General features: G+C 39.3%; 1 protein-coding gene across 3 annotated transcripts in view; it reads left to right on the plus strand.

The window, feature by feature from the left end:
- Positions 1–13,335, plus strand: part of specc1 (sperm antigen with calponin homology and coiled-coil domains 1) — a 150,236-nt gene that overhangs the window by 67,076 nt on the left and 69,825 nt on the right. For all 3 annotated transcript variants that reach the window (XM_041801084.1, XM_041801085.1, XM_041801086.1), the window contains one exon: positions 8,453–10,020. In XM_041801084.1, coding sequence (XP_041657018.1) covers positions 8,453–10,020 — 1,568 coding nt within the window. The remainder of the gene's footprint in view (positions 1–8,452; positions 10,021–13,335) is intronic.

The raw sequence follows: 13,335 nt of genomic DNA on the forward strand, positions 1-13,335 counted from the left end.
GTAACTTGTTAAATGTGCTGCTCCCCATTTTGGCCTGGGCACTCTTAGTCTCAGTGAGTAATGCATTTTACATGTTGTGTCTCATGCTTTTAAGGCTTTGTGTCAGGAAACCTGAAGGGAACATCTTACAGTTAAGCTTAAACTTCCACTTTCACTCAAGGATTAGTTCTATGAATTTCACAGTCAGGTATCAAGACTGCCATGAGGAGGGAGGCACTTCCATATCCACTTACTAGAATCAGCCAGCACTGGCCATATTTGCAAATAATGTGCTATGAAACGGCATTAGTCATTGTGTGATGTTGTGTTCCATCAGTTTAATGGTGGCAGCTGTCTAACTGCTGATTTAGAGAGGAGAGTCATTTTTTTGAGGCAGAAGTCACCTGCTGGACAAACTGATTTGGTTTCATGGTCACCATCCGTGGAATAAAGCTCAGCAACATGCAGCATGTAGGACATGTTTAAGTGAAGAGAGAAGGAGCAACTACTGGGCAATTAATCGAGTTTCAGTTTCAATCACAATTTTGACTTACCATAAGCATGAGAACAAGATAAATGTGATCAAACTGTTACTGTGCCAGATGCTGTTACACTTGTTTTGTTTATAGGTTTTGCCATGTGGTAAATGTGTCAGTGTTTGTTGTGATATTTTGTCCATGGGTGTAATTCTTTTGTTTATTCACTCTTATTATAAATCATTATTTTACATATTTATGCTCCTCCCTCATTTAGATGTATTTATTGCTTCTTTAAAAAAAGAGTGTTATGGTTCAATAAATGCATGTTATGCAGAAGTTGTTGAATCATTGAGTAACTGCTTTCAATAATCGGTCTAGATCTGCATTCTTTGTAAAGTGTATGCAAACTAAGACTGATAGATCCATTACCATGGTCTCAATAGCAATTGAAATAATCATAGATCGGATTTTTGCCGTGATCTAGCAGCCCTACTTTAATTACATCAACTCTTATAGCTCATTTGAAGAGCAGACACTGTGGGTCGATCCTATTTCTACCCCTTAGCCCTTATCTTAGCCATTCCCCTTGGTTTTACGCGTTCACACTGGGTGAAGGGGTATGATGAAATTCCCACCATGCACTGCCTTCACTTGCGAAATGGCACAATGTACTATGAAGGAGGCGCATAAATGTAAATATTTTCTGCATTGATTATAGAAAATACAACAGCTTTGTTTTGTCATATATTCAATCTTTAACTACTAGAGATTGGAGTTTATTCTATTTTTGGTATGTACATGTGTAAATGAAGGCTATTAGCTGTATTAATGAATGGAGAAGATCAACACAGAGAGCCATAGTATGACCGAGATGGCTGAAGCTTTATTGCCAACTCTGATGGCACAGCTGTTTATCAGCAATGTGTGACGATGAACAACAATCAAGTAGCATGTTTCAAGGGGGCAAAGGGAGAGGGCAGACGATGGGAAAGGGTTAAGGAGTAGAAATGGGATTGGCTCTATGAATGGCAAAAGTAATGGATGAAAGCAAACCTGGGAATTGGTTACATCCTTATTTTGTTTTATTTTTTATGTTTTTTTGGGGGGGATTTTTAGATTTTTTTACAGAATGAGGAAAAAATAAAACAACTAAAAAGCTTGCACAGTAAGACTTTTAACTACACTGCATGGCATACATCATTCATTTAAACATGGGTGTCATTTGTGGTTATAACAATTGGTGCATCTCAAATTGTTCATCCATAATCTGTCCCACTTGTACCATTCAGGGTTGTGGGAGGCTGAAGTCAAACTCAGCTGTCATTGGACAATTTCTAATTGTGACCAAAGTTAATCCTATTTTTTTTAAAAATCTTATTTTAAGGGATGTATTTTTTTTATTTTCTTGTCAGCCCAAGGGAAAGTTGGCATCTGCCACTGATTAATGGACTGAATCTTCCTGCTCTACCTGTTCACTCTGCTTGTTAGAAACATTCAGTGAAATTCATGTAAGGAGAAACACAAAAATAGAGTCTCAAAACTTTAATGCTGTTAGGGATGTATGGATAGATCTCTCCAACAAAACTAGGTCACAGTGCACTCTGTTCATTAGGAAAATCTTGTGCTTCCATTTTATCATTAAATAATAAATTATTGCTGTGACTGCATGCTTTACATTTGGCCTTAAAGAACACAACGGAAACCATTTTTACTCATTAGCAACATGTGTGAATGCTGTACGGTGTCTTTAAGGCATTAACAACAAATTGATAATGTTTTGAAAGCAGCACACTTCTAAGTGTCAGTGAACTTATTCACATTCTCCCCTGGGAGTCTTTAATAGTGTGTGAGCATGAATGCTCTCAGAGGGCATTTGAAGGATGTCTTCTAAGAAAATCTCGCCTCTGATGCAGTCTTTCTGTCTCTACTCTTCTGTTTAGCATTATGTTTTATTTATGTTGTCAAGAATATCTAAATGGCACATTTTGGTGTTTGTTTTTTAGTCATCCCTTCCGATGAAGAACCGTTTTCAGCCCTGAGTTGGCATATTCATGTTTTATTGTATGTCTCCACCTGCCCTTGCTCCTGGTAGATCCATGCCTTTAGCCAGCTCACTGTTTGGCAGAGTAGACACTTGAGGATGTAGAAATATGAATAACAAGCTCTCTGCAGAGTCTGTGTTGGTCTTGGACAGTTGTTGTCGAACTGAGTTGGTATTTTTTAATCTCGTAGAGAGTACAGGCACACGGATACACTGTCAGTGTGGGCCAGTATCAACTTTGCACATCAATATTGTTCTGGATCTAAAATTGTTTTAACAGCCAACATTTGAAATTGGCATTTTAATAGCTTTTCTCACTGGGAGTCTGATACTTGATACACCGGACAATAAGATATAATCACAGTGTTAAACAGTGTTACCTTGAGAACGGCAGGTCTGCAGAAGTTCAACCTGTTTTGCACCTGCATTAGTAAAATTTACATCAAAGTTTATCCTCTATAATGACAACTAGACTAATGACACGGTCTAACAAAGTAATTTGTTTCCATTTAAAATCTTCTCAAAGTGTGGGATTCTGTATCCCTGCTGCTCTTTAGGCCTCTTTAAGTTCCTGCTGACTCCTGGCGTTACTACTGGTGTCGTTTGTCTGTGCACATTAAGCAGCTGTGGTGATGTCATGGTTAAAGAGGTGGGCGATCTAAAGATGAGTGAGTTCATGTGCTCCATCTGGGTTTTATTCAGTCAGAGGATAGAAGAGAATATGAGGAAGAGCAAATGAAAGGCTGTCCCACAGTCCCACTCCTGGCATCACTTGGCCTCTTGGGAAACGACTGATTTTAATCACATCGTTGCTCTCTTTCGCTCTTACAGGGAACTATTGTCCCTGTCTTTATTGCTACCTTTAATGAGAATATTACAAGTGCCCATAAAATAGGTGTGAGCTGGGAGGAGTTCCTCCCTTGAACGTCTGGACAGTGCTCCTCGTAGTGCACAGTAAATAGTCATTTATAACACACACTGCTGATTTTGTGTTAACGTCTTCCATGTGACAGTACATAATTTTGGAGTACATGTTGTCCTCATTCTGTCAGTCATGGACTCACCCTCTGTGAAGCACAGACAAAAGTGGCGATAGATCTTTAATGGCACTCTGGGTCTTTTTCAAGTGCAGGTCGGTCCAATGATGCATTCATCGTCCTGACTGACAGAGGAAGCGTGCTGTTTATTAATGTGAACTGAATTCAATGTGAACAGGCTGGAGTCCTTTTAAAGGTTAGCTTTTAACTGACTGCTTATCTCAATGACATTTAGAGTTGACACAGCTGCTCCTTTTCCTTTTTATAGACGCTTCTCAAAAATCTAAAGTTGAACTTCATATTAGAGTTGTTTGAAATCTGCAGTATATATATTCTTCATCATTATGTCTTTACCTCTTTGCCTAAAGCGCTCCTGTCTCTCCAGCACAGCTGCACTCTATGGGAATGTTGAAAGACTTTGTACCCCAGAAATTGTGCCAGTGTTGGCAGCTCCTGCCACAGTTTCTAGTTTATTCAATAAGAGGATCGTCTGTGCAAAGTGCCTATCAATGGCTGAGTACTTAAAGAACCCACAGGGGTATAGGATTTCCAAACCAAACTAGGCCATTTGTTTGTGGATTCAGTGTAAGTGTGATTGTGTAGCTCAGGGTGATGCTCTGTCTATCTCAGCACACAGGCTGTCTGTCTCGTCTCTGCTCTGTGGGTTACTGGGTTTGATGATAGTGTGTGCATGTGAGAGACACAGGGCCGTCTTTGTCATTGCACTGCTTAAGCTGCTTTGTGCCTGAATGCTCCACGTGCACAGGGACCTTTGTCATCGTTTGAAACAAACAACCCCCTTGTGTCTGTTTGGCTGTTTGCTGATGATCTGAAAATAAACAATAAACGTTGTCAGGCGGCGCCCTGCACTTGCTGGGCATCAGTAAATACTCTTCATATTTGAGAGAGGACTGGAAAGGGCTCGTGCCTGCGACCCACGCTCATGCCTTTTGAAATGCCACAGCTAAGCTCTGCTGAGCGATGAATGACCACTGACATCAACAGACTGACTGTGCCAAGCAGATGATCTGCTATCCAAACAGGGAACAATAAATGAATAGGGCAGTGACCAGCAACATGAAACTGCTGAATAATACAAGCATCTGAATGAGACACACTGTCTGTTCAATTAGAGTCATTACATGATGTTAACAAATTCATGGTCCCAGCGTGTCAGCATGCTGACTTCATTAACTTTCTCTTGTCTCTGTCAGGCCTGCTTTGTGGTTTCTTCTCTGAAACTTGAGTGGCTAATTTAGACTTTCCTTGGTGATAACTGAAATCTTTGCTGTACCACTGCAGTGTTGGGTAGTGTTACTTTAAGATCAATTGTACATTACTGCATTAAATACTGAGTGAATTAATTAGTATTTTTGCATTACCAAACACTTAAATCCTTTAAGTACTTGTTCCACTCAGGGGCCAGTAAACCAGCATGTAGCCAACTGTTCTTCTGTGTGTCAGTGTGTTAAAATCTACTGCCATTTTTCATTTGAAGTCATGGCCCGTAACCTGTAATCTGCAGAATTAACAGACGTTAAACCTTTTACAGCTCTTTTATATGGTCAACATCTGACAATGAAATGAGCGGAGACATACAGTCTTATGTAAATGTTGTGTATAAAATGTTATTTGCCTCAATGGAAGGTCGCACAGCTTTGTCAATAAAACCTATACAAGATGAGCTTTTAAGTTTTGCTATAATATTGTTCCTGTCCCCTAGGCAAAAATTCATCATTAAGTGAATAATTTGACGGTGTAATGCTGTCCTCTCTGCCACTGCATGCAGACACAGCTGTATTAACCCTCCACTGGCGCGAAACTATGGGCCAATGTGCCAAATGGTAGGAGAGAAACAGAAACTGTGCAGATGCTTTGGGAATCTGCCTTTATTTTAAACAGAAGGAAAAATGAGGGACTTTCTGACGTAGCAGACGGCTTTTATGAAAATGGAAACTAATAATGGATAACTTGGATTGCAAAACTAATGTGTTACTTGAGTTGAAACAACAAGGAAGCTAATTGAGTAATAGATTACTTTGTAATGCGCTACCCCAACACTGCTGCTAACACATTTGTAATGCATCTTCATCAGATCCAGAAAGTTTTTTTTATGCTTATAAAGAAGCAGTATGCATCAAAATGCTGGTTCTTTGCACCGTATTAACTTGCAAAAAGTGTCTCAACCGCTCTAGTGTCTTTTTTGTATTTGCCTGTAATAACGAATTAAATGATTTATCTTTTGAATTAACTTTCTCAAAAATCTATGAATGCTTGCTTTTTTTAAGCAAGATATAGTAGCAATGTAACATTATATCTTACCCAAGTTTGACAGCATAGCCTTTTGCTTACAGCTTAGGACTAGGGCTGTCAAATGATTGATGTTTTCAATCACAATTCTTCTCTGAATTTCTGTAGTTAATCGTGATGAATTTCCCTTTTTGTCAAATTTCGAAATGAAATTCCACTGTTTTGCATTTAAAATAGTTGTTTAGTTTTTTAAACTGAAGGCAATTGACTTCCTGTTTGGATACAGACCTGCTTTTATTTTGAAATATAAGAAGAACTTTGTGTAGATTGAAGATTATCAGTGTGTCTCAAATTGCATACCTCTGTTTATATACTGTGTACACTTCAATGCAGTACAGAAGACTTCATCACATTGAGTTAGGTTTGTCCCAGGTTGCACACTGCTATTTTGCACAAACAGGAAGTGACAATAATTAACCATAATTTACTTAAACACACACACATATATATATATATATATATATATATATATATATATATATATATATATATATGTATATATATATATGTATGTATGTATGTTTAAGTAAATTATGGTTAATTGTTGTCACTTCCTTTATTTATTTATTTATTAATTTATACAGTTTTTAAACAGATGTTAGATGATTATCATCAAACTTTGATGGCTATTATCACTCAGAGATAGATTTATGTAACTTGTTTTTTTCTGTTAACATATTTTTCAAAAAAAAAAAAATTGCAAATAGCACATTAGCTACATAGCAGATATTAAAATTAGCTAGCATTCTAACATGCTAACAGTTGAGTATCCACTATGCCACCAGTATGTCGTTCATTGAGGGTGCGAAGTGTTCTTCTTGCTTTGAGTGCTCTAGTGGTATATTGCTTTTGTTGTCAGTGTATTTTATGTAGTTACAGTATGCACTCCAAATATTTAGTATGTCATACAGAAGTATGTGATTTGGGAACCGTATATGACACAAACTTAACTACAGAAAAGGAACTTGTTCTGGTTTTAATAAGAAATAAGGCAACAGGAAAAGTAAAATATGTGATATCACAACATGCAGATCACTTAACTTGTGCACTGAGCTGTCTGTGAGATTTTTTTAAAGGTGCATAGAGTGAAACTGGGAATATTAGCTAAATCTAACAGTTAGATTCTAGATAGCTATGCTTACTTAGGGTGTGGTAACTGTGGGAAGCAGTCCATGTGTGTTACTGTAGAAATATGCTGAATGCAAAAATCCAAGATGGCAGAGTCCATGGAGGGGGCGCTCCCTGTATCTGTATAAAAGATTTATTCAAAGTAAATTAAAAAAAAGTTTTTATGTATCCATGTGATTACACACTAATTTAAATAAGCCTACTAATAAATATTATGTTTATTCCACGTTTTGGCTAAATGTTACAGACTATACATTCATAGTAAAATGAGACATTAAGGAGCAGTGGTGTACCTATTTTACATCACTGTGGCTGCAGTGAGACAGTGGTTTAACCAAAGTGTACTGGGAGTGACAATAAAGCATGCTATTAATCACAGTTTTAAAAATTAATGCACTAATTATGGATCTGAATAAATCCTGATGAATGTATTGATGCTGACAGCCCTAGTAAGAACCAGGGCAGTGGTTAATACTTTGATTTACAGTGCTTAACAAATTTATTAGACCACCCTAAATTAACAGCATTGGTAATTACCAAAATCATTTTTTATGTTTCTGCAATGGTTAATACACCCATATGTAGAAGCTCTTTAACCGAAATCATATTTTTTATGCTAAAATACAATTACTATTGTTATCCATGAGTTTTCAAATTTACTGATCTACAAAAAAAAATTAAAAAATAGTAAAGCACATTAATATTTATTTATTAATATGTCAAATTCTAGTTATTTACTTGCATTCCTGAAGAGAAAAATTAGTTTTAGTGGTTGAATGTTATGCTTGATTAATTTCTGACTTCTCAGAGAAGCCCAGAGCCGGCTCAAATTTGGGTGAATTCAGTTTGAAATCCCTCATTCCTTTTCAAAATGGTAAAACGTGGAGAGCTTACTGAAAATAAAAAAAAGTCAGCATTAAAGAACTTCATGATGCTGGATGGTCTTTGAGACAAATATGACAGGTGGTCTAATAAATTTGTTAAGCACTGTACTTGATGTCTTTTTGGACTTAATCATTGAAGAATTGATGTCAGTAGTTTCATACTGTAGTTTGACTGAGACTGGATTTTTTTTCCACATTAGATTTACAGTTTATTCTCTTTGAAAGAAGTTTCAAGAGAATAATTAAATCTCACGTGAGTCCTAACCATTGACTAGAGATGGAGTCAGGTAGCAGTAAGGAGACAAGAGCTCCACCACCGACATCATATTGTGAGTTTTTATCTTTTGTGGTTTTGATTTGCTGTTTGAATGACCTTTTTGATGTTTCTGTTGTGTTTGTTTTTCCCTTTGGCATTGTGTTTTTGGTGTCTTGTATAAATCACTTTTAATGGCCTTGTTGCTGAAATGTGCTATACAAATAAACTTGTCTTTATTAGAATTGAGTAGTGGATTCATTGGTCTACAGTAAGTACTGTTTTGCATTTAATCCTGTTAGTAAAACAGTGTTTTAAAATTGTATTCTTCTGTTTTGCAGGTGTACAAACGGCTAAGAAGTCTGGCATCCCAGCCCCAAGAGAAATACCTGTACCTATAACAAGAGACCGCACCTCTCTGAGGGAGCAGCTAAGGAGCTCCAGCACTAAGAGGATGGTTTCCAGTGCCAGCACCTCCAGCCTCTCCACGCTGGCAAAGCAGACACGTGGATCTACAAAGTCCCGTGGGGATGCAGAGGGCCAGGAAAGGGGCCTTTTGGAGTGCCAGGTGAAAGAGCTGCTGGCTGAGGCCAAGGCTAAAGACTTAGAGATCAGCAATCTTAGGATGGAGTTACAGCGCTGCAAAGGTAAAACCTCCCCCACTTCCCCTAAAACTTCACCAAGCTCTGTCTCGTGGCAAGAGCCTTCTGTGGACAGAGAGCAGGGCCAGGTGACGGAGGCCCTCGTGCTGGTAGGGGAGTTGAGGGAGAAGAACGGAAAGTTTCAGAGAGAGCTTGCAGCGCTCAGGGAGGAGAACCAGGTGCTGAAGGAGAAGCTGCTCAGCTTGGAGGCTTCTCCCGTCTCTTGTACAAGCACAAGCAGTCCATCCAAACCATTAGTTAATGGCCTGCCGTCAGACTCCAACTCCTCTGCTCCTCAGCAGGATAGTCTCGCTTCAACCACCAGCCCTCTTAAAACATCTGTGTCCTCTGGCTCAGATATCACTAAGGACTCACCATCACCCGACTCCTCAGAGTTTGAGAAGATCCCGTCACGTTCAGAATCAGTGAGCAGTGGTGTGAGCGGGGAGGCCATTGTAGCAGGGGCAGTAACCAATGCCAGGGGGCAGGATGTTTCAGTAAAAAGCCTGACTGAACAGATTCATAAGATGGAGGAAAGCCACCACAGCACAGCTGAAGAGCTGCAGGCAACTCTGCAGGAGCTGGCCGACCAGCAACAAGTGGTCCAGGAGCTGACTGCTGAGAATGAGCGTCTGGCAGAGGCAAAGCGCCTCCTGCAGGCCTCACTACAACAGCAGAGAGAACGTGTCGAAGTGATGACCCAGAAGAACGAGGCACTGGCTAGCCGGCTTCAGGAGCAAGCCCAAGCTCAGGCCCAGAGGGAGGAGGAGCTGGGGAGCCAAGGGCCTCGGCTGGCCGAGCTGGAGCAGAGGTACACCGAGCTGATTGAAAGCTCACGATTTGAACGGGAGAAGCTGGTAGACATTCAGCAGCAGCTGACGGGCAGCCTACGAGCTCTAGAGGAGGAGCACCAGGAGGCCCAGGGCCAGGTGCGCTGTCTCAGAGAGGAGATGGACAGACTGCAGGCCCAGCTGGACAGGGAGTTGGAGGCCCGGAGTCAGGCAGCACAGGTCGCAGAGGAGCAAAAGGCAACAGCAGAAAGTCTAAGGTTGGAAAACAGCAGGCTGAAGGCACAGGTGGACATTGAGAGGCAAAAAGTGGGTGAGCTGAAGGCCATGCAGAGTGCCAGTGACAGCAGCGAGGTGCAAAACTTGCTGAAGACGGCCCATGCTGAGAGAGACAGGCTGGAGTCAGAGCTGACTGAGATGAGGCAGGAGCTGCTACAGGCCCAGGCCGAGACTGAGCATGTGCAAACTACAATGTCCAAGGTAGGAGGGGGACATGATTACAAGTAGATTTCTATTTTTGGATTTACAGGTTATATTTGACTTAAGTTGGATGTGTTGTACAAGAAGAGCAATAATGTGAAAGGTATACTGAGTTAAATTAATGTTTTTAGAGAACCTTTGAAACAAATGTAATCAGTAAAGACTCAGATGAAGCTATTAAACTGGACATTTTTATGTAGGTTAGAGGATGTGTACACAGTTGAAGCATTTTCCACTTGGTTGCTTCTATTGTGTTGTACTGAGTGTGGTGCGTACAATCCCCGACTTGAATTATTTGTGACTCACTGTGCTCTTGCTGAGCTCATTAGTTGAGTTCAGTTTGACAAGGCTATCAGGAATGCCCTAATAGAACAATATCTCATCTGCATTTACTGAAAACTATGAAAGCAAAGGAGGCAGTTCGCTCATCTGGAAACATTTAATTATTTTTGTTCAGTTGTTGCACTTGAAAAACCTGTACATTATGAGTCGATCTGAAATAGACCAGAATGCCACAGTGGTGAATCCCATAATACATGTACTGTCCTAAAAACAACTAATGATTAAAATATGTAAGTTTAATAAGCCAGTATGACATAATTAATTAAGTTTGACTCATTCCCCCTCTACTGAGGGGACTAACATTTTCCACAACTGTTGAAACGTGACCATCAATCAGGCTTTTCAGCTGGTACTGAGTGCTTTTTTTCACCACTACAGAACATGAAATCATGTTCACTTAAATGACTTTCATATGTTTCTCTGTTGTCAGTTTGGTTTTCCCCTCAAAAACCACAAACACCAGAGAGGCTGAGGCAGTGCTGGTTTGTGGGCATGTTGGTGGCTGTTGACTCCAAAGTGAGGTGTGTCATCGTCAGCTTAGCGGTGTTGTCATTGTTGGATGGTCACTGCAGTACCATCAGGAGGGCGTTCTACTGGTGTGTGACCCTCTGAGTCACACTCCTTTCCTCTGCCACATGAGTGTAAGGGAGAGGCCGCTTCATAACTTTACTAACAAACATCCTGATACATCAGAGCTGCATGGTGTCAGCAAAAGAAGGTCTTAGACATGTAATTTACTTAATTTAGTACAGTATGATCTAATTTCTAAGGACTACAATAACCGTTATTTATCTTTGCTCTATGTTTAAAGTTGAAGCAAAGAGCAAAATGATTAAAGCAGTATTTCAGTATTAGGGCTGCATAAGGTACTTGATAACAGTAGTTAAATTAGCCACAAGAGGTTTTCATTGGGGTTGTCCCTTTAAGGAGAGCAGACTGAGCTTACTAAGAAGTTAGGATATATAGCGCTACAGATGGGTACAGTGGCTTTGTGTAATTTAGCAAATTTTAGGTCAAAATGGGCCAGAAAACTTGCTGACTCAGTTTTACACTTAACAGAAAAAAATAAGAGGCATTTTATTTTTTCTGACAGAAAGTGTCGGTGTTTGGCACTATGCTAGGATACAAAAATGGACTACGTGTTCTTGCGCTGCAGTGTTACCCTCACCTCTGCTTTCTGGGTCATTTCAGGGTCAAGTACTGATTACAGGAGCCTAGATTGGTTTTCTTTATACAGGTGTATCTCAAAAAAATTAGAATATCATGAAATGTTTAATATTTTTTGTCACTCTTTTCTGAAAGTGAAACCCATATATTATATAGACTTGTTACTCATAGAGTGAAATATTTCAGGCCTTTATATCTTGAAATATTGATGATTATGACTTACAGATAAGAAAACCCAAAATTCAGTGTCTCAAAAAATTTGAATATTACATAAGATCAATTAAAAAAGGATGTTTTACACAGAAATGTCAGGCTTCTGAAAAGTATGTTGATTTCTATGCACTCAATACTCGGTTGGGCCTCCTTTTGCATGAATTACTGCATCAATGTGGCGTGGCATGGAGGCGATCAGCCTGTGGCACTGCTCAGGTGTAACGGAAGCCCAGGCTGCTTTGATAGCGGCATTCAGGTCATCTGCATTGTTGGGTCTAGTGTTCACACTGGACTTCAAGCAACGTGGATTCTGTGCCTCTCCACTCCTCCTCCAGACTCTGGGACCTAGAAGAGTGGAGAGGCACACACTGCTACGATTGAAGAAGACAGTGCATCGTTTCCATGGCAACAACTCTCACAGTCACTCACTTTAAAGAGATTACCCTAAGTTAGTGTGCAATAAATCTGCCTCTAAAAGAGGGTTGGTACTGCGCATTCACTGTTTTTATGTTTTTGTTGTCATGATCACGGCTTTATCTCACATGTATATCACCAGAAGGATTAGTCCTCCTTGTCATTAACATCGTTCAGCTGTTAAATTTAACGGCAACTATTAATACTAAAATGCTGTGCTAGACCAGTTGTGTTATAATGAAGATATCCGCTGAGAAATTTTTTTTTTCCACAGACATCACCTTTAGGGAGAACGCGAGAACAAAGCATTTTGTGGCTGATTTAAGTACAATTATCAAGTACTTTACTTCATCATGCCTTCATCATTTAAGCAAATGTTCACAAGACAGTTCTATATAGCTCTTATAGTTGATTTATGCTGTGTGTAGTTGTGCAGCAGCTGTGGTAGTTATGTTGATAAACCAAGCAAACAGAATTTAAGAGGTGCAATGAGAATACTGGAGAAAAAATAGCAATACCTCAGGATATTAGTAACACCATTAGTCCCTCTCCAATCTTGTATATAAATATTGCATGTGTAAATAAAAAGGGTGGGGTGCAGGAGATGCCACTCGGTCTTTTACCTCTGGAGTAATTCTTATTTATGTATATGTCTATATTTACCATATCCATACATATACACATGTGTATTTTCATTTACATTTATCATCATTACAAACAAACAAACATATTTTCCCACAAATCCTGGAAATCATCAACGATCTAACTATATACAGCTTTAAATTAGAGCCAGGGGAGCTCAGTATTACATTATTCCTGTCAAGGCAAGAAAAAGATCATTCATCATTGTTGGAATTCAACATCGAGTTATAATAATAAATTTAATCCTTCTATAAAAAACTTGATGGATTTAGCCTTCCTGCAGCTGCATGTTTTAAATATTTTATTAGTTTTATTAATTTTTTCTTGATAATGTTGTTTAGTCTCCCACTGATTTAGATTTATTTCCAAAGGTCTATTTATATTGTGATATGCTTGCTTGAGTTTCAACTTTGTTTATAATGCAACACCCAGCCAAAGCAGTCCATAGCTGTAAAGTAGTGCTAAAGCTATTCATGCAGAACCCTTTAAAACAGAGTAACAAAGTGCTTTACAATAAAATCTGCACATAAAAACCCA

The sequence above is a fragment of the Cheilinus undulatus genome, linkage group 12, assembly GCF_018320785.1.
Source record: "Cheilinus undulatus linkage group 12, ASM1832078v1, whole genome shotgun sequence".
Taxonomy (NCBI): Eukaryota; Metazoa; Chordata; class Actinopteri; order Labriformes; family Labridae; genus Cheilinus; species Cheilinus undulatus.